Source organism: Lycium barbarum, chromosome 8, assembly GCF_019175385.1.
Source record: "Lycium barbarum isolate Lr01 chromosome 8, ASM1917538v2, whole genome shotgun sequence".
In the NCBI taxonomy this organism is placed as follows: Eukaryota; Viridiplantae; Streptophyta; class Magnoliopsida; order Solanales; family Solanaceae; genus Lycium; species Lycium barbarum.
The window spans coordinates 129,464,857-129,489,494 of record NC_083344.1 but is presented as its reverse complement, the minus strand read 5'-3'; the positions used below and the strand labels follow the sequence as shown (position 1 = coordinate 129,489,494).

General features: G+C 33.4%; 1 protein-coding gene across 1 annotated transcript; it reads right to left on the bottom strand.

Annotated features, from left to right (window-relative positions):
* Window positions 1–810: 810 nt before the first annotated feature.
* Window positions 811–5,100, bottom strand: LOC132607395 (polygalacturonase-2-like). Its single transcript, XM_060321344.1, has 9 exons — window positions 4,578–5,100; window positions 4,084–4,215; window positions 3,660–3,827; window positions 3,413–3,433; window positions 2,518–2,725; window positions 2,325–2,406; window positions 2,017–2,125; window positions 1,497–1,613; window positions 811–1,283 (listed from the first exon to the last, which is right to left on the bottom strand). The coding sequence occupies exons 1-9, from the start codon at window positions 4,884–4,886 to the stop codon at window positions 1,014–1,016; spliced, it is 1,416 nt and encodes a 471-aa protein (XP_060177327.1). The 5' UTR covers window positions 4,887–5,100; the 3' UTR covers window positions 811–1,013.
* Window positions 5,101–24,638: the final 19,538 nt, after the last annotated feature.

The following is a 24,638-nucleotide window of genomic DNA, read 5'->3' as shown; positions in this document are numbered from 1 at the left end:
GATCTAAAAAGGACAAAAAAAAAATGATGGTAAAAAATAACATCCAATTCAAAAATTAATTTTATATAAATAATTAAAAGAAGTGAAGTGTTATAATGAAGAAGAAGAGAATTAAAAAAAAAAAAAAAAAGAGGAGGAGAAGAAGATTTTCTTGACAAGTGTTAGGTTAGGTGTCAAAACATTTTCATGCAATTTGCCACACAATATTGACTTGCCACTTCTCCAAGTAATTAGGCATATTTGTCATAAAAATCTTTAAAATACTACTACAAAAGGTATTCTTCATGGAGTTGATAACCAATTCATAGATATTGCAATCTTCCTCTAGTTGTAACAGAAAGTAACTAGACTATTACATGTATTTGCAATCTAATTCGTTGGATGTTATGTATAAAATTTAATTTACTAATAATATGAAAATGTAAGTAGTTTATTCAAAAATCTAAAATATTTTACTATAAGAAAGTAAGGCAAATTTTCTTTATTTCCTTTTGATTAGGATTTTTTTTCTACAAACTTCAATTATTGTCTAAGCAAAAAAAAAAAAAAAAAAAAATCATAAAATTCACTACTTATTAAAAGATTTGGTGCCTCAAATTTTTGGGGGCTTAAAGCAAAGGCTTTACTGGCCTCCCCTTTAAGCCAACCCTGATCACTATTACGTCTAGAATGCAATGGAGAAGTTTACCTAGGGAAGAAGGAAAAAACCATGGGCATGCTTAACCAACTTAGTTTTTACTCTCAGCTCCCTGAGCAATTAAATTCATTACACCGAAAGTTTATCAAATAATGGCATTATAATTCATGAGAAATGCCAAAGGAATATCATATGTACAACCATAGATCATTTAATTTGTATGTACAATAAATACTGTGAATCTTTTGACTAGAAACAATAATCTTATTAAAACTCCAACATATAATATCTTTTCTTTATTGTGTCATATATATTATGTACACATACTATATATATATCCCCTAAAAAAGCATAACACCAACACCCTATTTAAAAATCAGTATAAATAATAATTGTAGTACAAAGAGATCAACTCTAGTAAACTTTTTCCTGCAGTGCAATGTGGTGAGACTTTTTCGACATTGCTGAATTTGACATTTTTGCAAATAGCCTTTGAAGTTCCACTTTCCCCTACCAAATTTATATTCTGCATTACAATTCCTTCACATGGGAAGCTCTTGCTGCAATTAAAATTTATGGCCACATTTGTTGCGCTTGAGCCCTTGATGTTCTGATACACCACATTTTTCACTTGAACGGCCGAATTCTGGGTCAAGTGACAAATATAAAAAATATTCCAAGTTATATATACCGGCAGCGTTAAAAAAAAATAAATTATATTGTCGATGTCTTTAACATGTGACATCAAACTAATTAATAGAGTACTGTTCTTGCCACATTATTAGTTACACATATAGACATTTACTTGCAATTACTATTAATGTATGAACTTAAATTCATATGAAAATAAGACTATTACCTGTTCTTTACACGGTCCTTCTTTATCACAATAGTTTTGGTCTATGATTATGGGGTTCATCACTCCTTGCATTTTCACATTTTGAAATACGATGTTGCTTGCACTTCCAGATCCTCCCTGCATAAACCACACATTATATTATTATGATTTAGATGTCAACTATCTAATTAATAACTCTTCTTCCAAATCAAAATTCACATAACTAATTATTACATAATTATCCTAAGTCTCTTTTGAGATAGATGTTATCATTTTATTTGCATTAAGAATCTAAAGCATGAATTTTTCTTTTTGTTTACTGTTTTAGTCCCAATTTGCTCTTAATGGTTAAAAGTTTGGTTCAACCATGATCTCGTTTTTAGTGACTGAAGGCGATTTTAGGCCAAAATTATAACGGTAAGGATATGGATGAATTAATAAAATTTCTAACTGAGCGTAAAGTTAAACCTTTTCACATAGTATGAGCGCAAATCTGGTCATCTTTTTCCTATATAATATAGAAAGTTAGTATAAGACATACCTGCCAAGTCTTTATCCTAAGTCCATTTGTAGTACCAGAAAGCTTGGCTCCCCTCACAGTAACATCAGACACGTGAGCTTCTGAATGTCCAGATCCTAAGCTTCCAATACTAATCGAATCACAGACAAAAAAAAAAAAAAAAAAAAAAAAAAAAAAGCAAATGCGAATTACACAAAAGATTATAGGTATTAATTACAAAATTTATTAATTTGAAAAGGTAATTATATTGAAAAAAAAATACTATAATCTAACAGTGACAATAATCACTAGAAGAAACTGAATTTTACTCTTTCAAAATAGAGAAATACCTTATACCATGACCTGGACCACAAGTAATATCTGTGGCCCGCACCTTATGGGATCCACTGTCTATTGAAATACAATCATCACCTAAATATATATATCCAGCAAAAAAATATCATTCAAATTATTAAAGTTAATTTGTTCACAAAAGAAAATTAGCATCTTTTGCCAAATTGGTTAGATAAAAATTAAATAAACCTGTTCCAATACTAGAGTGAGACATATGGATATTTTGAGTATTTGCTACATGGATTCCATCAGTGTTAGGGCTATCTCCTGGAGCAGTGACAATCAAATTTGAAGCATTAACATTAGTGCATCTCTCAAATGAGACATGAATTTGTTGTGCATCTTTGATCTTAAGGTGCTTCACTTTCAACTTCTTGCAATTGTAGAAGGTTAAGGCCTGTAAATTAAACAGTTTCAGTTTTAATTAACTAGAAACTAGATAAATAATTGCTCGACCATTAACCAGAGGTCTCGTGTTCGAGCCTTAGGAATGTAGACACTTTTGGTAGGAAGCGCTTCTCCCTTAAATAGCTTACGCAAGAGTCCTGATTAGCTTGCCCCAAAGCAGGTACCAGACACCCAAGACCGGAACTAGGGGAAGATCATAATATATGTGAAAATCCTGCTTCCACTACAAGAAATTAAGAAGACATTTGCCAACATTTTTTTTTTTTTTTGTCATAGATAGACTATTATTGCAAAAAGTATTTTTGGCAACAACATTGTTTTTGTTGTTGCATAAACTTTTTCCATCAGCTGTTATTGCAACGACGTGCAACAACTTTTTTATTGTTGGCAAAAGTACTTTTTGCAACAACAGTCAATATTATGACAACAAAATTAAATTGTTTAGCAACAAAAAAAAGTTCACTTTTAAAAGATTCATCATATATGCCAACAATAAAACTAAGTTATTGCCAAATATTAAATTTTGCCAACTATATTAATTTTGTTGCCAAAAGCTGTTGCCATTTCTGTACTTTCTTGTTGTGTTCCACCTCTGCTGAAAGCAGTGAGTGGAAAACCAAAAATAAAAATAAAAATTGAACTACTCATATCACAATTCCAAATCAAATGAACATACCGTTGGTGCAATCTTGCATGGCTGCATAGGGGAGAAATAAGTAACAATCAGTACAAGGCGATTGATGATCTTCTGAATAGAAAAATTGCTTTGAAATTTAAAATAAGTAGTTATTGTTGATTTTCTAAATATGTTGCTGGACTCATGTCAGATCCTCTAAAAATACTTTTAGAGGATTTGACACACACCCATTAGCATTTTCAATGAGTTTGACCTTCATAACATAAAATTAAGCAAGTTTAATTACCAGTGATTTATTGATTTTGCAAGAATTTTGCCACCATATTTTCCCATTGCCATTGATAACTCCTCCTCCTTCAACAACTAAGTTTTGAACATTATTAAAAAGAATCCAATGGTTTCTATCTTTCCTGTAGTCCGAAGTTTTATCGGATGCTTCTAAGGATCCAAAAACCTGCATATTAATTAAAATAAAATAAAAAGGAGGAAAAAAACCAACAAACTAAATTCTTATATGCAGAATCCTCTTTTTCTTTTCACTACTAAGAAACGCAAATTTCTGTCGGAATTTATTGAAAATTGCCGAAATGAAATTTTCATCAAAAATCTCATATTTCCGACAGCATTCTCACGTGGATATTCTTCGGAAATTCACGCTTTTAAAGTAGTGTTTTTCCTGCTATAAAAAATTAATGACCAATTAATCTGACCTGCATTGAAATGGAAGACTTGCATGGACCTGAAAATGTGATTTGCTTGAGAAGATAATTCTTGTTGCGGTGAACAACAAAATGCACAGGTGTTTTGGATGAACATGCTTCTTTCCAAGCTTTCTCAAATGCCTGAAAGATCATTCCACACGATAAGAAAATTATTTTCTGAAAAATAAATACATATAAGAAATTAGTAATATTATTAGCAAATTAGAGAGTGTTTTGATGAAATTTCTGAGCACTAAATGTCAATAATAATGTCGATTTCGTAATTATAGCAAGTATTAAGAATTAAGAATATAGTTAAAGGTCAAGAATATGAGGAAAGTCATTTTTTACATTTTGATAGAAAATGTTTCCTTTTGGTAACTAAACACAAAAAAATAATTTCCTCATTATCGTGAAAAATAACTTTTGTCGTTCCAAACAACACGCCCTAATATTCGCTAGCCGTATTTTCATCTTCATACTCCAATATTTAAAGTACTTACCATAGTGTCGTCTGTATCTCCGTCACCCTTAGCTCCAAAGCTACGTACATCAATTAATGCAACCTCATTAGCAACCTCTTCAACATTATCATTGAAACCATGAATTTGATCTTGATTAATGTTGTTGCCTTCTGTAATGGTGTCCAAATAAGAAGGATAAGCTTGAAAGTCATGGCCAAATTCTTGTTCTAGATTTTTATGAGCTTGTTTGGATAAATCATCATCAGCATCACATTCATGGGGGCTACTTCTACAAGTTGAAATTGATACAACCAAAAGAATAATTAGAATGATCCTTTGGATAGACATGATATATTGCTGTATGGTATGCTTTTTAATTTGTCTGTTGAAAAATGAATTATGACAAAGATTGTTATGGAGGGAAGTATGGAAAAAGGTTAGTATGATGAGAGGGTATGGAAGTGATTGTAGGATATGGGAAGCTGTGTCTATTTATAGATTTTAGGGGGGTTTGAATTGATCATTGTTTGTTGGATTATTTCAATACGGCATTTATGTATATTTTGGATGAGAGAGGTTTAGACAAAAGAATTTCTTCGACGACTTTTATCCTCCATATTCCTTATATATAAATATAGTTTATGTTCTGTGTACTAACTGTGTAAAGAATGTTTATATTATCAAGTTAAGTAAAGAATGTTTATATTATCAAGTTAAGTTGATTCATAGCTAGCAATAGATAACTTTTCATATTATGTCTGATATAGTGATATGGAAAACAGACTAATAACCTGATTGTAGGCATCGATGTTTTATTTTTGATGTCTACACTGATATATATTAAATTATACTAATCTACATATATTAACAGCATAAATAATTTTCGCTAAATGTTGAACGACCAAAATATCCTTCAAATATTGAATGATTTTTATGTCCTTAAAAATTTAAGTTAAGCCCGGATATAATTGGTTAATTTTATTATATTTTATTTTATTTATTAATTGGTTAGTTTGGATTTTACTTTGTTTAAAGGAACCAAACCAGAATAATTTGGAAGCATTTTTTATTAAGGGTCTCAAATCTATAAGTTTTCAAATTCAATTCCCGATTTGGTAACATTGCTCTTATCTTTTATAAAATAGTAGTGTCTATATTATTGTAAAAGTTAGAGTCGTAAAATACTAAATATTTAGCAATGAAAATTTTCTCTAAATGTTGATAGACTTTTATATCCTTAGATATTTGTAGAGTTTAAGGATATAATTGTAGATCACCCAAGAATGTATTCTTTTCTGATTTGAACTACGCCTACAACGACCTACAAAGTTGATATTGGGCACAATTCATTAAAGAATATATGGGAAAACTAATCAACAAGGAAACCGTGAGACTAAACATGAAGCAGTCTACCAACAAATTCTTTTTATTTACTTTAGATTTTGGGTTGTAAGAATTATAAACGATTTCATATATATATTTGTGCAATGCACGTACATAGAGGCTAGTAATGTAAAAATTCTATATATTGTTGGTGCATTTATATAATTTTTTTTTTGGTTAAATAGTCATTACTGATGTATTAACTTATATCTACCGAAACTACATTAGGGTTAATGACACTAGAGCCATTCGATTGTCTAGAGTTTGCACCCTTATGGGTGTCAACACGAAACACTTCAATCATAAATAGTTCCTACCATGTCTGTCCAGAAAACACTTCTAACAAACATTGGCGGAACTCTCAGAATTTCCATTCCTTCAAAAAGCTACTGCTGTACCCCCTCCTTAGCCAACAGGTCTGCAACCTTGTTCTGGTCTCGATAGCTATGCCCTAGCACCGGATGTCCCAGCTCTCTCATAAATCATTTGCAATCAGAAATTAAAGAACTATAAGGCAGATGTCCTTCATTGATCATTTTAATTACCTCAGTTGAATCAGTGTTGATCTCTAGAGGTATGAGATTGTGTTCCAGAGTAGTTCTGAGTCCCTACATAATAGTTGTTAGTTCAGCAAAATTATTAGTGGTATGTGAGAGTCCCTTCATGTAACCCAAGACCCAGTTTCCACTCCTATCCCGAAATACTCCTCCTATTCCTCTTACCCTTGGGTTCCCCTAGCAGGCTCCATCTGTATTAAGTTTATAGGGGGTAAGGTCTGGGGGTTCCCATTTAATGGAAATTGTGGTTCTAGCCATAGGGGTGGTGGTATGATGACATGTTTGGCTGTACTATGACTTGACTATATATCTGTGAGAAGGAGGGGTATTCATGCTTGTGATTGAAGAGATTACTTTTCCTATTCAACCAGATTCCCCAAAAACAGAAGGGCATCAGACTAGTCCAATGGATGAGATGATTAAAATAGATATTACGTACATGCATTAATTTATCATACATTAAATCTATTTAATATATTACTATCATATATTTTATGGTTATTCTTACGACTATTCGGGTTGATAGCAGGCCAAGTTTCTGTTAAGGTGCTTTCACTGCTTCAATTGGTTTGACATCAAATTAATTAACTTAATATTGCGTTTTGAAGAAGCTTAAAATTTAAACTTCAGTGAAAGTCAATTGATCGAGTTGTCGAAATATTTAAAAGTTAAGCTGATAGACAAATTACATTAAGAAAATAAAAATATTGAAATGTAAATGTTATTGAATCCCCTCGAGAAGAAAGAGTGACTCCATAGTAATGGACAAGGAGGTTTAATATTCACATGAAGTCTTATGTTCAAACTCCATTAACAATAGCATTCTAGTTATTAATTCCCTGGTGAAAATCTAATTGGATCTGCCCTTTATTCTATATACTCCCTTTGTCCCAATTTGTTTGATATCTTTCGCTTTTCGAGAGTCAAACTTCTTAATTTTAACCGTGTGTTTGAACATTGAATCTTTAATTTTTTTGAAATAAAATTTACATATTTAAAAACAACGTAAAAAGTACTATAAGTCACCATAATTAATAATTTAAAATATTTAAAAGACATGTGAAAAATTACGGTCAAACAACAACTCGTTTGACTCTCGAAAAGCGAAAAGTGTCAAACAAATTGGAACGAAAGGACTATGTTTATAATGTTGTCATTCTAATTAATGTGTGACTCTCAGTAAAGTGCTTATTCTTCTTTGCCTTGATCATGCCATGAATAACTTGTTTTTTTTTTTTTTATACCACAAGAACCTTCCCTGGAGCAGGTTTTATTTGTTTGTTTGTGTTATTTAGTAATATGGCAGTTTGCGTGTTTTAATTTGTTACATTTAATTAATCTTCTCTAAATGGAAATCCTGATTTAATTTATCCTCATACGTGTATAATTATATTTCAAGAAAGAAATTAAAGAATGTGATGCCGCATGGGCTTTGCCGTGAATCATTAAGGGCCTAATTCTGCCTTATGGAGTACTAATCAATTTTGCATGCAAAGAAACACGATAATCATGATAGTGAAAAAATATTTATACAATTAAAATAATTTCAAGTTAATCCTAATTAATAATAGTAACTAGTAATCTGATAAAAGTTACAGTAACTAATTCTTCATAATAAATTAAACTACACTAGTAGTGTGAATATTGTTTTTACATTATTAGTGTATATATATAATTTAAATATATATTATTTTAATCTAGTATCGTATGGATATACCCTACATCTCTTTATATATGCCATCTCTATCTTCATGACATTGGAAGCATGGCCACTTGAATTTAGCATTAAGCAACTTAAAGCAATATAATCAATTACTGCGAAATGACAACTTAATGATGATAATCAAGAACTTGTTTATCGATCCAACATAAATGCCTTCAACTTAATTACATTATATCCTTATATGTTTTCTGGCAGCAAAACATCTCGATGCTACATGTACATGTGTTATCAAGAATCGAGTGTGTAAAAGTGTGTATAAACAATCAATGCACAAAAAGGTTATCAAATAATGACGTTATAATTTAGGAGAAATACCAAAAGTGTATCATGTATGTACAACCATAGATTACTTTGTTTGTATAAAGAATAATGTGAATCTTTTGGCTATAGAAACACTAATCTTATTAAGAAATAAGACTTCAACAACAACAATAACAACAACAATAACATACCAAGTCAAATAAATTAACTCAATTGCGTTTTGAGGAAGCTTTAAGTTTAGCCCCTTATTCAGTGAAATTCAACTGATCGAGCTGTCGAAATATTTCAAAGTTAAGATAGACAAATTACATTAAGAAAATAAAAATATTGAAATGTAAATGTTATCCCCTTGAGAAAAAAGAGTGACTTTAAAGTAATGGACAAGGAGGTTTAATATTCACATGAAGTCTTATGTTCAAACTCCATTAACAATAGTATTCTAGTTTTGAATTCCCTGGTGAAAATCTAATTGGATCTGCCCTTACTTTTATTCGATATATGTTTATAATGGTGTCATTTTAATTAAGGTGTGACTCTCAATAAAGTGCTTATTCTTCTTTGCCTTGATCATTCCATGAATAACTTTATTTTTTTTATACCACAAGAATTTTACCTGGAGCAGGTTTTATTTGTTTGTTTGTGTTATTTAGTAAGCCTTTAATTTATCTTGAAATAGGAATTACCAATGTGGCAGTTTGCGTGTTTTAATTTGTTACATTTAATTAATCTTCTCTAAATGGAAATCCTGCTTTAATTTATCCTCATATGTGTATAATTATATGTCAAGAAAGAAAGAATGTGATGCCGCATGGGCTTTGCCGTGAATCATTAAGGGCCTAATTTGCCTTATGGGGTACTAATCAATTTTGCATGCAAAGAAACTCGATAATCATGATAGTGAAAAAATATTTATACATTAATAATTAGTAACCAGTAACCCGATAAAAGTTACAGTAACTAATTCTTCATACTAAATTAAACTACACTAATAGTGTGAATAATTTCTTTTACATTATTAGTGTATATAATTTAAATATATATTAATTTAATCTAGTATCGCATGGATATACCATACATCTACTTATATATGTTATCTCTATCTTCATGACGTTGGACACTACCGCAATGCATGGACACTTGAATTGAGCATTAAGCAACTAAAAGTAATCAATTACTGCGAAATGACAGCTTAATGATGATAGTCAAGAACTTGTTTATCGTGAAAAGATCGACACTGAATGTGCTATTTGTTTGACGAAATTTCAATTTTGCGTGCAAGCTAAAGAGATGCCATATTGTAAGCATCATTATCATTCCAATTGTATTGACAAGTGGTTGCGGATTCACGGGTCGTGCCCCGTTTGTAGGTACGAGATGCCTCTGGATGAAAGAGGATGCAGTGTTAATTAACTACTAGTATGCTATATTTGATTTAGCGATAAGACTGAATGTGAAGACTCATGTATTCAGTCATTACATTACAATTTGTTTAGATGGTTGTTACTGTTAAATAGTTTGTACTCCCTCCGTCTCAAAAAAATTGTCCTCTTTTGACTTGGCATAAAGTTTAAAAAATAAAGGAAGACTTTTGAAATGTGTGATCCAAAACAAGCTTTAGATATTTGTATGACTGTAAATCATCTTATAAAGTTAAATTGTTTATAAACATAGAAAGGTGACAATCTTTTTGGACAGACTAAAAAGGAAAGAAAGACAATCTTTTTGAGACAGAGGGAGTAATATATATGAAGTGGGATTGTCCCATAACATAAGGTAAAAAGAGTTTGAAGACATTATATATTAAAAGTCTTGGTATTTTCAGATTTTAGTAAAATCTGAATTTAAATGGACATGCATGTTCATGAAAAGTCATGACTATTCACAATAGTCACTTTTCTAACTCTGTAAGTAAGGACTTTCTTCATGAAGTGGCTATGAAAAATCTGCATGTATAACTCGAGCTTTGTTGTATCCTGAAGGGAATTGATTGTATTTTCCCCAATCTGTATATGAGCAATATCTTTTTAAGGAAAGTCAATTCTTCACGCCTCAAAGCCATTATCTTCTTCGATTATATTTTCCTGTTTTTCTAACAGTTACCTGCTATATTAAATGGTATTGTTATTCTAAATATAATATTTATTTTGATTGTTACTTAAATTTTATTTTATCGTATTGTCTGGACCCCAAGTAATTGTATTAGTGCCTATAGCTCATTTTAGTCAAAAAAAAAAAAAAAAAAAAAAAAAAAAAAGAAGAAACCCTTATATAGTCCCAAGGTAATACACATGAAATACATATTACCAACGAAAGATGTATAATGCATTTATCAATACAATCAATGCACAAAAAGGTTATCAAATAATGACGTTATAATTTAGGAGAAATACCAAAAGTGCATCATATATGTACAACCATAGATTACTTTGTATGTATAAAGAATAATGTGAATCTTTTGGCTATAGAAACACTAATCTTATTAAGAAATAAGACTCCAACAACAACAATAACATACCCAGTCAAATAAATTAACTTAATTGCGTTTTGAGGAAGCTTTAAGTTTAACCCCTTATTCAGTGAAATTCAACTGATCGAGCTGTCGAAATATTTCAAAGTTAAGATAGACAAATTACAATAAGAAAGAATGTGATGCCGCATGGGCTTTGCCGTGAATCATTAAGGGCCTAATTTGCCTTATGGAGTACTAATTAATTTTGCACGCAAAGAAACTCGATAACCATGATAGTGAAAAAATATTTATACAATTAAAATAATTACAAGTTAATCCTAATTAATAAATAATAATTAGTAACCAGTAACCTGATAAAAGTTACAGTAACTAATTCTTCATACTAAATTAAACTATACTAATAGTGTGAATAATTTCTTTTACATTATTAGTGTATATAATTTAAATATATATTATTTTAATCTAGTATCGCATGGATATACCATACATCTACTTATATATATATGTTATCTCTATCTTCATGACATTGGACACTACCGCAATGCATGGACACTTGAATTGAGCAATAAGCAACTAAAAGTAATCAATTACTGCAAAATGACAGCTTAATGATGATAATCAAGAACTTGTTTATCGTTCCAACATAACTGCCTTCAACTTAATTACATCATATCCTTATATGTTTTCTGGTAGCAAAACATCTCAATGCTACATGTGTTGTCAAGAATCGAGCATGCGAGCATCCTGCGACATGTCACTACTAGAAACAAAGGTTTTTTCCCACTGACATTCAGTGGGAAATCTGTGCTATAAAAGATGATTTTCCCACTTCATTCCCACTGAATCAGCTCACTGGAAAAACGCATGGCGAGAAACAGGTTCCATTGAAACGCTGGGAAACTTCCTAATTATTTCGTGTAAAAAAAACTATTATTTAGGTTTTTCCCACCAACATTCAGTAAGAAATAGCCACTAAACGTTTTTCAATGGGAAAATAGAGATTTTTTTAGTAGTGAGAAGTTTCTTTTCGTAGATAGACAAAAAATTATGGAAGGAAGCAAAGATCGGAACGAATTACTCCTACAACAGCTTTTTGTTAGTTAAGGGAACATAATAACTTCCACCAAGCTCGAAGTTTAAGATATGTTCACATTGGAATATCTAACTATTGATAGAGTATTTTTTTTTTTTAACTTAGATATATTTTAACCTATTATTACAGATTACACCTTATTTTTCAAGAAACAAGAGGGGATCGCTCAGATGGTAAGCATTCTCCACTTCTAAAACTTGAAGTTTGTGGGTTCGAATCATCAGTGGACTGATGGAGCAAAAAGGAGAGCTCCTGGGAAAGGGGTTAAAAAAACTTATTTTCGACAAATCAATCTCACTTTTTACGAACAATTACGTATAGTTATCTTAAATGAGATTGTTAAAAATATTGAAACTATCACATAAATACTTTATTTTCAATGACATTGTCTTTAAGAATATTTCACCTCGTGTAGGTGTATTTCTGTGATCATTATATGTAGCTAAGTCGCACTTAATCTCAAGAAAATGTATCTGGACATATTTTGGTAAGAGATAATTTGAACTTATCAGATTTGGATTATGCCTCACGTAAAAATCCACCATCCTTCGGTCTATTTTTCATGTGCAAAAACTTACTCTCTTTTTCTATCTCTTTACTAGTCAATTAAAATACACAATTTTTTTCTAAAAATTTGAATTCCGTAGCAATAGTTAAATGATATAGCCACAGATTCTTTGCTGTAACAAAATTTCATAATCTTTTAGCCACAATAAATTATTTGAATTAAAACATTATGGTCTATTACTAATGCAAGTAATTAAAATCCAACTAATAATGCAAGTAACTAATAAAATAGAATTCAAACAACTTTATAATAATGGAAAGTCCTTTACTAATTTAATCTAGACAATTAAAAAATTGGTCTATTACTAATTTAGTAGTTTACTAATTATCATAAAATTCATTGTCCATCAACTGACAATTGAGAACTAAACATGGTTTGTATATGGTCTTACTTCTCTTGTGACTATTGCATTATATTTATAACACTTCAGTAATTCCAATACTATTAAATAAAATTAATAATATGGTTGATATACATATGATTGTACATCAATATTAATTATTATATAATAATTATTTTATATTTATAAAGTACTACTTGTAAGTTTAAATATAACAAATGTGTGCGCGCTACGCGCTACATTGATCACTAAATTTATTAAATTTAAATAAGCATATATATATATATATATATATTATTGATTTTATGATCTTATTGCAATATTAATAACTTCGTCTCTTTACCCCTTTAGAATTTTATAGATTCAAGTTAAAGCATGTAACCTACTGTACATAATTTGTACTATTATTTAGTTTGACAAGTATTTGAATTTGAGTTCTTTCTTATTATCTAGCCTGCTAGTTTTTATTTTATAAAATTATAATGTCTCTTTTAGACGAGTTGTACACTGTTGATGTATGAGCTTTAATTATACAATTGTATAATTTAGAATTGATTTTGGATTTATTGAAATGCCATTTTGTATGAAATAAGTGATATCCAAAGCTGATTATATATCTAATCTTCATAAAATATGCACGAATATGGGATATGTGTAAATATTTAGTGAGGTAAATAAATAGAAATGTATTTACGATGGAAACATTTATTGTCACTAATAAATTATGTTTTCACAAAAAAAAAATTAATACAAATTCTAGTCACAAAATAATATAATAAAAAATCCAAATGCAGATATTGTGATGATTTATAGCTATGACAATTTAAATTTGTAGCTAAATATAAGTACTATTCCACGAGGCTAATATGAGAGAGTAGCTACATATTTAAATTTTCGTGGCAAAACAAATTACGTCTCTTGCCATAATAATTTCCTGTGTGGCTAAAGTATTAAAGGTAGCTATGGAGTTAGTTTGCCGTGGCAAAAGAATGAAATCATTAGCTATAAATATATATTTTTCGTGACAAAATTTTAAATAAATATAGCCACATCACAAAGTTCTCGTAGCAATAAGTACTAATCCTTAGCCACGGATTATGTAAAGTCTGTAGCTAACTTTTAGCTACGCTACATTTTGCTACGAATGCTACGGAAAAAAAATGTGACTAAAGTGTTTAGCCACGAAAAATTTCATATTTAGCTACGAAGTATTCCGTAGCTATATGTGCATTATGTTGTAGTAATCTCCTTCAGTCTCTCCAAAGTTCTCACTTTTGCTGCCATTTCTCCCAATGGCAGCCTCAGTTACGCCAAACGGGTCCTTAGCCAAATCCCATAAATATGTATTTGTAATTTTTTGATGTATATTTTTTATTTTGTATGGATATATCTCATGATATACTTACGTTATTTCTTTCCTCATGACATTGGACACTGCCGTCTAACGCAATGCATGGACACTATAATATAATTTAGTATTAAGCAAAAAACAACCAATAATTACTGCGAAATGACAACTTAATGATGATAATCAAGAACTTCTTTATCATTCCAACATAAATTCCTTGAACTCACATCATATCCCTGATTTTTTTTTTCTGGTGCCAAAACAACTCGAAGCTACATTTGTTACCAATAATCGAGCATCCTGCGATACGTAGTTTCATTTCCTAGATAGACTAAAATTATGGGAGCAAGCAAAGATTGGAATAATAAATATAACAGCCCTCTGTGACCGTTAGTAAACTGTGTTCAGAAACTTTAGAAAAACTGAAAACCAGGAAAAATAGAAACTGTGTAAACTCGAAAAAAAAATGCAGAAACAAAGAAATATCCGAGACCACAGAATTCACTGTGTCTCCTTAAGGAATTTAATCCCCTCACCGTACCCGAGGTTATGGATTAGTTCCTCCCAGGATAAAACGGATATATTTGTCGTAGGCGTAGTGGTACCTCAAATGCCAACGACTTCGTCGAACTGAAGAACGGTTGACTCAGTTTTTATTTTGGAGAAATATGCAGAATGCAAGAATGCAAAATGATTTCGAAATTTTCAGTACTGGAAAATGAGGCAATTTCAGTTTATATAGCCGCGAATATAACTGTTCAGAACAGGTTGGTGACTGGTTCGGAAAGACCTTGCCTTTTCCGAAATAATAAGAACGTTGGGTGTTTAAATTTATTCCGTGAAATTTAGTTATCAATTAATATTATCGGCGGAAATGAAAAAAATAATTTCAGAAAATGAAGATTGAATTTAAATAAACATGGTCCAAAATGATTATCAATCAATCACATCCCAAGCCCAAGCCCAAGCCCAAGCCCCAGCCCACGCCGAAGCCGAGCGACGACGACGGCGCGAGGGGAGTCCCTCTTCTCAACCCTTTAAGAGCTAGAAGAAGTGCTTTCTAATATAAGCACATAACTTTCCCTTTCTACCACCAATGTGGTACAAAGTTCCTTTTAAAAAAAACTTTGCTTTAAACTTCATTTTCCTTCCATTGTTTTTTTCCCTCCATTTCTCATTCACACCAACTTAGCTAGCTTCAATCATTAACTAACTTTAACAATCCCCCACATGAATGGGGCATGGCTATATGAAATGAAAAAAAACTGTGTGATTCGTATGCAAGGATTAATCGCATCTGGATAAGTAGATTTGTCTTTGAACTTTCCGTAGTGAACATATGTCAGATATACTCGGTCAATCGGTAGATTTGATATCTTTGAACTGTCAAGCTTTGGTGTATACCTAGAAAACCACATGTCACACAATTAACCCTTTAACCGTCTTTGGTTCTCATTGTTTTGTTCGTTTCAGCCATGAACACTGCCTGGTTCATAAGTGCGTAGAGAATTGGCCTTAAAGAATTCTCCTTGAAGCGGCTTACACTTCACACTTACATAGGTGATTCCTAAATGTGTTATCCCGTAGATACACTATTTGATATATCCCGTATCAAACTTAGAAACCATTAAAAAGCCTTAATGATTTATCCTGGTACTGAACATTGTCTCATCACGAGAATGGACCAATAAAGTTATTTTGACAATGTTGAACCGTCATCAATGACTTTGTTTGATCTGTTTGAACCTAGATCTTGGGATCTCCAGTCTTCTAGGTAGAGTTACCGCCACGATGACTTGTCCTCGGTCATAGTCCTATTCTCCTCGATGATCTTTCAAACACCTCTCTAGTTAGGCCTTTAGTTAGTGGATCCGACACATTATCTCTTAACTTAATATAGTCAATTGTGATAATTCCACTAGAGAGTAGTTGTCTAACGGTATTATGTCTTCGTCGTATGCGACAAGACTTTCCGTTATACATAACGCTCCCGGCCCTTCTTATTGCCACTTGGCTATTGCAATGTATGCATATAGGAGCCAACGATTTGGGCCAAAACGGAATGTCTTCTAAGAAATTTTGGAGCCATTCAGTTTCTTCACCGACTTTGTCTAAAGCTATGAACTCAGACTCCATTGTAGAGCGGGCGATACATGTCTGTTTGGATGACTTCTAAGACACTGCTCCTCCACTAATGGTAAAAACGTATCCACTTGTGGATTTTGTTTCAGTTGATCTAGTGATCCAATTTGCATCGCTGTATCCTTCAATAACTGCAGGATAACTGTTATAATGCAAAGCAAAGTTTTGAGTGTGTTTCAAATACCCCAAAACTCGTTTCATTGCCAGCCAATGGTTTTGGTCGGGATTACTAGTGTAGCGACTTAGTTTACTTATAGCACATGCAATATCAGGTCACGTATAGTTCATGATGTTATGCCCCATTTTAACCGGGGTCAAAATAGTTTATAACATTCCGATAATTCCGAGGTTAATTAAAATTAAAGAGTCGCCACCTAATTATTTATGGTGAATTAGGACACCTAAAGTTCATTAAAGTTATTTTCTAAAGTCAACTCCATTTTAAAGTCTACTTAACCAAAAGATTCTAGGTAAGGGTTCAATTAATCTAAAGGGAATGTGTTAAACACCCTTTAAGATCCATTAAAAATGGTTAACCGACCGGACTTAAATTAATCAAAAGCCATGTTAAATACAAGTGATAACCCACAAAGTAATTGGTTAATTATAAAACAAAGAGAGAATTAATATTTAATAATGAAAACCAGTAGGCTACTTAGTATTAATATCCTATCAATGCATTTGAATATAGTGTTTGGAGTTGAGACACTTTTACATTTGAGTTCAAAGAATGGAAAAACCAAGTAACCAGTGTTTTAAAAATCTGATTTTGTATGGAAAATCAATTCCCTCATTTGAAAATATTATTTGACGACACTTCTTAGTTCTTATGAAAAATGCAAACCTCCCATTATGAAAGAGACCTGTGAAATATTGGAAGAAACTTGGGTAAACTCTTCTTATGTGTATCTAACATAACACCCTCCATATTAATCACTCTTTTTATTTTAAATACCCCGTTCTATATTATAAAAAGTATTCCCGCTACTGCTTACGGATGAGAAATTCTGAATAATATCCTAGTAATTAATCTCACGGCCATTTCGAGTTTTAGAAGGAAAAGAAAGCAATAAAACATAATTAAAGATAAAACTATTAGTCACACCAACACAAGTAAATAAAACAAACAAAAATAAATGAGATGATTCAATGGTTGTGTTCGGCTTTTATGGAAGGACAAAATATCCTCTGTGATTGAATGTTTGAGAGACGAGAAAGGATATGCGGATTCCGTGCGGTAACAACGTCGTTGAGTTTCAAAGTGGAAACTCTTCGGCTCCGGTGTGGTCATGCAAAATAAACAAAGGGAATAGAAGTTAACCATAAGGAATTTTGCCTTTAACTTCAAATAAGAAAAGTAAAGATCACATTATCATAAATTTTGCAGCAGTCTATAAAGAAATGGTGCCTAAACTTCTGAGTAGAGTATGAATGACTAAAATATGTTCTTATGCTTCATTCTTTAAACTAAACCAAATAACAGGAGACTTTTGAAAATATACATACATCTTCGCAATCAAAATGTAAGAAAAGATTAATCCTCAAGTATCTATCTCATCAATGCAAACAAGTAGAGAATAAGAGCCGACTGTAACATGACGTAGATATTCCATTTGACTTAAACAGACATCTAGTGAATGATTTTAAAGCACAGCTAAACGAACTATTTCAAATCACATAAACTATTACAATAGCTACACAATACCTATCATGTTCAAGTAACTTATCTAAAGCAACATTATTCATCCCAGGTATAGAAATCTTCCTAATCAAATATTTAGTACCTTTTTACGAAAATTCAGAATGGTGCTCAAACACATTAGACGACTTCCATTACGACTGAAATGGTAACAATCCACAAATATGACTTCGAGAAATAGAGGAAAGTCCTAACCCATAGCTTAAGCATATTTAAAGATGGTCCTACTACCAGAGGTTTACAACCAGCCCCTTAGATGTAATCTAATCCAGAAGCATGACCTTTTAAATACAACCTTCTTGGGTAAAAGAAAAGAGATAAAACAATGGACGATATTACCTTTTGTGAGTGCAGTGAACTAAGGAAAATATATTAACTCGAATGGAATTAATCCTTATGCATACAAGCAGATAGTCTCCTTTATTTTAAAGATTTATCATGAAGGATACCTGAACATAACAGTCCTTTCTGTCCATAATTTTTTAACTAATACTTCGAAACAGTCACAAAATAAGGAAGCAGGTTCATGATTTGCAAAGGGAGTTTGGACAGTCATGCAGAGTAATTTACTTGCCCTTTGTCATGCTTGTGCATATTTATGTTTTAATCGGCTCTTTTTGTTTGTCCGCTTCTTAATATCAGCATAAATGTAATGTACAGTTCTAATCTTTTCTTCTTCCTTTTTCTATTTAAATGCTCAAGACTACAAGTTGTGCCAAATCACTAAACATCAAACAAAACATATGCACTCTCATTCTAACTGAAAGACAAACCAGTCATCATTAGATGGGCAGAAATCTCGGGCACAAAAAAAAAAAGCCAGAACAGGAAAATATTTATGTGTTCTTTATTTGGAGCATGACACATGATACATTTTTTAGTTCTCATTACTTGCAATGGTAAAGATTTTATTGTCCCCAGTATAAAAAAAAACAAAAAAAAAACATAACGACAAACTTCCAGATTACCTTATATACTAAACCCCACTACCCGAGCTTCTCTCTCTAGGCGATCGGCGACCTAGTGAGAGAGGTCAATTTTAAGGCCACTCATGGCCTCTACGGCCACCATGCAGCCTCCACAAGAGGTTGCGCAACCCACATTACCTCAAAAAAACCCCATGCAAACCCTAGACTATGCTACAATGTTGAAAGCCTCAACTTTGAATGCTGCCGAGATCAAACAATCGACTACCACGACTGTTTTTCCAATTCCTATGAAGCCTATCGTGTATCACCATGGTGAACCAACAACACAATATACCATGGAAGAAATAGATAGGATGATTATTCATGAGAAGCTTCAATATGCAGTAGCTGGGAAGTTTAGTTATGGACTTCCAGATTTGCATGCATTACGTGTGTTAATTCCAAAACAATGTGGACTAAAGAGTAATGCTACCATTGGATTACTATGCAATAGGCATGTGTTGATTAGATGCGAATTATTTGAGGATTATGTCACTTTATTGTCGAAACCTGCATACTGGATCAAGGAGAGTGGCCAGTATTATCCAATGAGGACACTAAAGTGGGATCCTTGGTTTAATCCTGAGGAAGAGACTTCTATTGCCATTGCTTGGATTTCCTTTCCTACACTAGCACCAAACTATTTTGGGCAGTCACAGTTGTTTTCAATGGCCTCAGCAGTAGGCAAGCCATTGACCTTGGATGTGGCAACCAAAAATAAAACAAGGCCAAGCTGTGCTCGTGTGAAAGTTGAAGTGGATTTGTTGGCTGAGCATCCTAAAAGGGTGCAACTACAGGCTGTGGATAGCAAAACTGGAGAAATTAAGTCAAAGTGGGTGAAAATTCACTATGACTTCTTACCTAAGTATTGTAAGGAATGTTGTTTGCAAGGTCATGATGAAGATGGATGTTGGAAGTTGCATCCTGATTTGTTACTAGACAAGGAGAGTGAGAAGGAGGTTAATGGTGATAATGGAAATAAAGGGAAGCATGCTGCAATCCTTAACAATGCTAAAGAACCAAGTAAGATGGCAAATAAGGCAAACCAATTTAACAGTAAGCAGGTAAATCATGCAGACAATAGAAATTCTAGGCAAGTACTTAAGATATTGGAGAGTGGCAAGGTAGTTGGTAATATGCAGAATTTGTATAAATGGAAGACTCAAAAAGGAAAGAAGCAGGTGGAGATTGGAAACAATGCTCAAAATCAGGCTGCTTTGACAATGAGAAAAGAGAATGGTGGCACAAGTACACCAAGTGAATTACAGCAATCTGATGCTGTGCAAATCACTAACAAGTTTGCAGCATTAGAAAATGGTAATGGTATACAAGAAGGTGCTGTCATGGTCTTGGATGAGGTACAAACACAACAAGAGAATATTACTGCAGTAGATGCTAAAAAACAGCTGGTAGTTGCACCTATTGATAATGGAGCTGATGTTCCTGGTGCTGAGAGGGTCTTCAATACTAATGCTGCTGTTTTTACTCTTGGTAAGACACATTCTACACCTCTCAAGACTAGAGAGTGGATTGAAACAGTTTTCCAAGCAGGAGTAGATAAGGTTACCACTAATCAAGCCTGTCATGATATTCCTTCAACTACATTTGCTGAGGATGGAGGCACTAGTAGTGCAAGGAAGTTGTGGAGTGAATAGGTAGAGGAAGATGGGGAGAAAGGTGAAATAGTAGGAGGTACAAAAGCTGGTTTTACACAGTCTATTGACTCTATTTCATCCTCCCAAGAAATCAACAATATGTTTGGCAAGATGGATGATGCTGTGGAGGAAGGCATTGTCACCCAGAAAAAGAAGGTTCAAAGTCAAGATGGGGCAAAGGGACAAAATCAAGTAGAGCAATCTCCAGTAAAGTAGCTGAAGTATGTAGAAGATATTCAGGATAAAGAAAATCCATCAAAAGGTCCAAATATAAACAAGTAGGTCATCATTACAGATGTAGGGCATGAAGCTAAGAATAATGCAAAGAGACAGGCTTATGTTTCTAATCATTTCATGCATGGTGGACAGGAAAATGCTGAAGTTCTTACTCAACAACAAAGCCAACATAATACAGGTGGAAAGCAGAATCAGATTGCAGTACAAGTCTCAGAAGGGGTTATTATTCACAAGGTTGGTAACCTGCAATTAGCAACAGTTGGAGGGGAAGAGCCAAAAATAGATTTAGATGAGGAGTCCACTACTCAGAATTTCATGAATGCAGCAAGAGGGGGGGGGGGGGGGGGGGGGGGGGGATTTGTCTCCCAAACATGTGGAAAAAGTTAATGGTAAAGGAAGGAGAAAACCCGGCAAGGAGAATCATGCATCTCATACCACTGGGGTGCACACAAGAAGAACCGCATCTAAATCCCAACTTTAGTGATGAATGCACTAATTTGGAACATAAGATCAGTAAACACTAACAAAGCTTTCAAGAGGCTTTTAACAATGCATACAAAATATAAATTTTTTCTTATAGGCCTGATGGAACCATTTCAACAGGCTTATAAGTTAGAATCTTATAGGAGAAGGCTTGGAATTAAGACTGCTATGAGCAATGTATCTGGAAAAATATGGGCTTTCATTGATGAAGAGTATGAAGTCGCAGTGTTAATGGACACTGATCAGCAGCTTACTTTGAAATTATGCCATTGGGAGACTGATCTTGATATGATAGTCACTTTAGTGTATGCTAAGTGTGACAGAATTGATATAATAGAATTGTGGGATTCCATGTATAATCTTGCATCAGACATGACTCTCCCTTGGCTTGTTGGTGGAGATTTCAATGTCATTGTGGATGAGGAGGAGAAATATGGTGGCTTACCTGTCATTTTAAATGAAGTAGAGGACTTCAGACACTGCATTCGGACCTGTAACCTTAGTGACTTGGGTTATAAAGGAAGCATCTTCACCTGGTGGAATGGAAGGGCAGCAGATGAATGTGTGTTCAAGAGGTTAGATAGATGCCTGGGAAATTTTGAACTACAACTGCAATTTCCAGGCTTGGAGGTTAGTCACTTAATCAAGCTGGGGTCTGATCATTCTCCACTACTGTTAGAATGTAAACAGGAAGTTCAGCAATTTAAGAAATCCTTTAAGTTCTTAAATTTCTGGACAAAGCATGCAGAGTTTTTACAGGTTGTGAAGGATAATTGGCAGACAGATGTGGTGGCCAATTCTTTCATGACCTTTAATGTCAAACTGAAGAAGTTGAAAAAGGTGTTTTCTCAGTGGAGTAAAGCAACTTATGGTATTTTTTTCCAGACTATAACTAATCTTAAAGAAGTCATCAAAACTCATGAGGCACTGTTTGAGGCAAATCCTTCTAATGCAAATAGGGAGAAACTTCAAAAAGTACAAGCTGAGATGACAAGAGCATTGCATATAAAGGAGGAATATTGGAAACAGAAATCTGGTATGACATGGTTCCAAGAAGGGGATAAGAATTCTAAATTCTTTCATGCACATGTTAAAGGAAGGAGGAAAATGCTGCAGTTGAAAGGAATTCAGAATTCTCAGGGTCAATGGCTTGAGACTGAACATGAAATTGTTGAGGAGGCTGTTAGGTTCTACCAAGCTCAATTCCATGAAACAGTAGTTCCTACTCAGTTAGACATTTTGAAGCATGTACCTAGTATGGTCACAGATAAACAGAATGAAGAGTTGACTGCTGATCCTACTATGGAAGAAGTCAAGCATGCAGTCTTTGGCTTGAATAATGCAAGTGCTGGAGGGCCTGATGGATTTACAGGCATGCTCTTTCAGACATGTTGGGACATTATTGGAGGGGATATATTCAGCATGGTATGGGATTTGTTCAGAGGACATGAACTTCCTAGGTACATAACTCACACAAATTTGGTACTGTTGCCTAAGAAGCAAGAGGTGCAGACATTTGGTGACATGAGACCAATAAGTTTGAGCAACTTTGTTAATAAGATTTTCTCTAGAGTTATACATGAAAAGATTCACCTACTGCCTGATCTAATTTCACAGAACCAAGCAGGATTTGTGAGGGATAGGAGCATAGTAGAGAATATCTTGTTGACACAGGAGATTATCACTGATATCAGACTTAGAACAAAGAAAAGGAATCAGGTTGTGCCTAATGTAGTGATGAAACTTGACATGACAAAAGCCTATGATAGGCTGTTACGGATATTTCTCACAAAGGTGATGAGGAAAATGGAATTTTGTGAGATGTTCATCAGTTTCATATATGAACTAGTGGGGAATAACTGGTATTCTGTCCTTATCAATGGTCAACCACATGGTTTCTTTCATTCAACTAGGGGTGTTAAGCAGGGTGACCCATTGTCTCCTACACTTTTCATCATAGCTGCTGAGGTACTGTCAAGGGCCTTAAATTCATTGCATGATAACTTATGGTTTACTGGTTTTGGTTTGCCTAGGTGGAGTCCAAAAATCAATCATCTTACATATGCAGATGATACCATTATTTTCTCTTCATCATGTGAGATCTCACTTGTCCTGATTATGAAGGTGTTGTCTGATTATGAAGCAGCTTCAGGACAGCTGGTTAACAAAGCAAAGAGTTCTGTGTACTTACATGATAGGATGGAAGAGGAGGTAGTTCAAAAGGTGGATAGGGTAACTGGTATTACTAGAAAGGAGTTTCCTCTGATGTACCTTGGATGCCCTATATACTACAGCAAGAGTAGGATGGCATTCTTCTCAGAATTGCTAGCAAAGGTAAGAAATAGGCTGCAGAGCTGGAAGGGAAAGTTGTTGTCCTTTGGAGGAAGGGCAGTCCTTCTACAACATGTACTCCAGGCAATGCCTATGCACTTGTTAGCAACTGTTGATCCTCCATCCTTTGTTATTGACAAGTTGCATAAGATATTTGCTCAGTTTTACTGGAGCAACAATATAGGTAAAAGGGGCAGGCATTGGGCAAAATGGAAGAAGGTTTGTCTGCTTGTGCAGGAAGGAGGCCTGGGATTTAGATCACTTGCAGACATATCTATGGCCTTGTTTGCTAAGCTATGGTGGAATTTTAGGACTAAACCATCCTTATGGAGTGCTTTCATGGGTAATAAATATTTAAAGAAAAATAATCCAATTCTAGTCCCTTGGAAAGCAGGATCTCATATATAGAGAAAAATAATGCAGGCTAGGGACCTAATGGATCATCAAATTTGGTGGCAGCTGAGAATGGGATCTTCTTTATTCTGGTTTGATAACTGGTCTGGACTAGGCCCATTATATTTTATTGTCCCTCCTGAATTTCAGTGTAATGAAGCCATTGAGAATGTCTCAGATGTAGTTACTGATGGTAGGTGGCATGTGCCTGCCATCAGAAACAATTTGCCTGAGGATTTGGCTGAATACATATTGACTGAGGTAAAGCCACCTGCTAAACCTGGAGAGATTGATAAGCCTTGGTGGATGTTGGAGAAAAATAGAGAATTCAGTGTCAAATCAGCATGGGAATATATAAGGAGCAGAGGGAAAAAGAAGGGAAGTCTACAAAAAAATTTGGGTCAAGGGATTGCCTTTCAAGATAGCTTTTCTGATGTGGAGAGTATGGC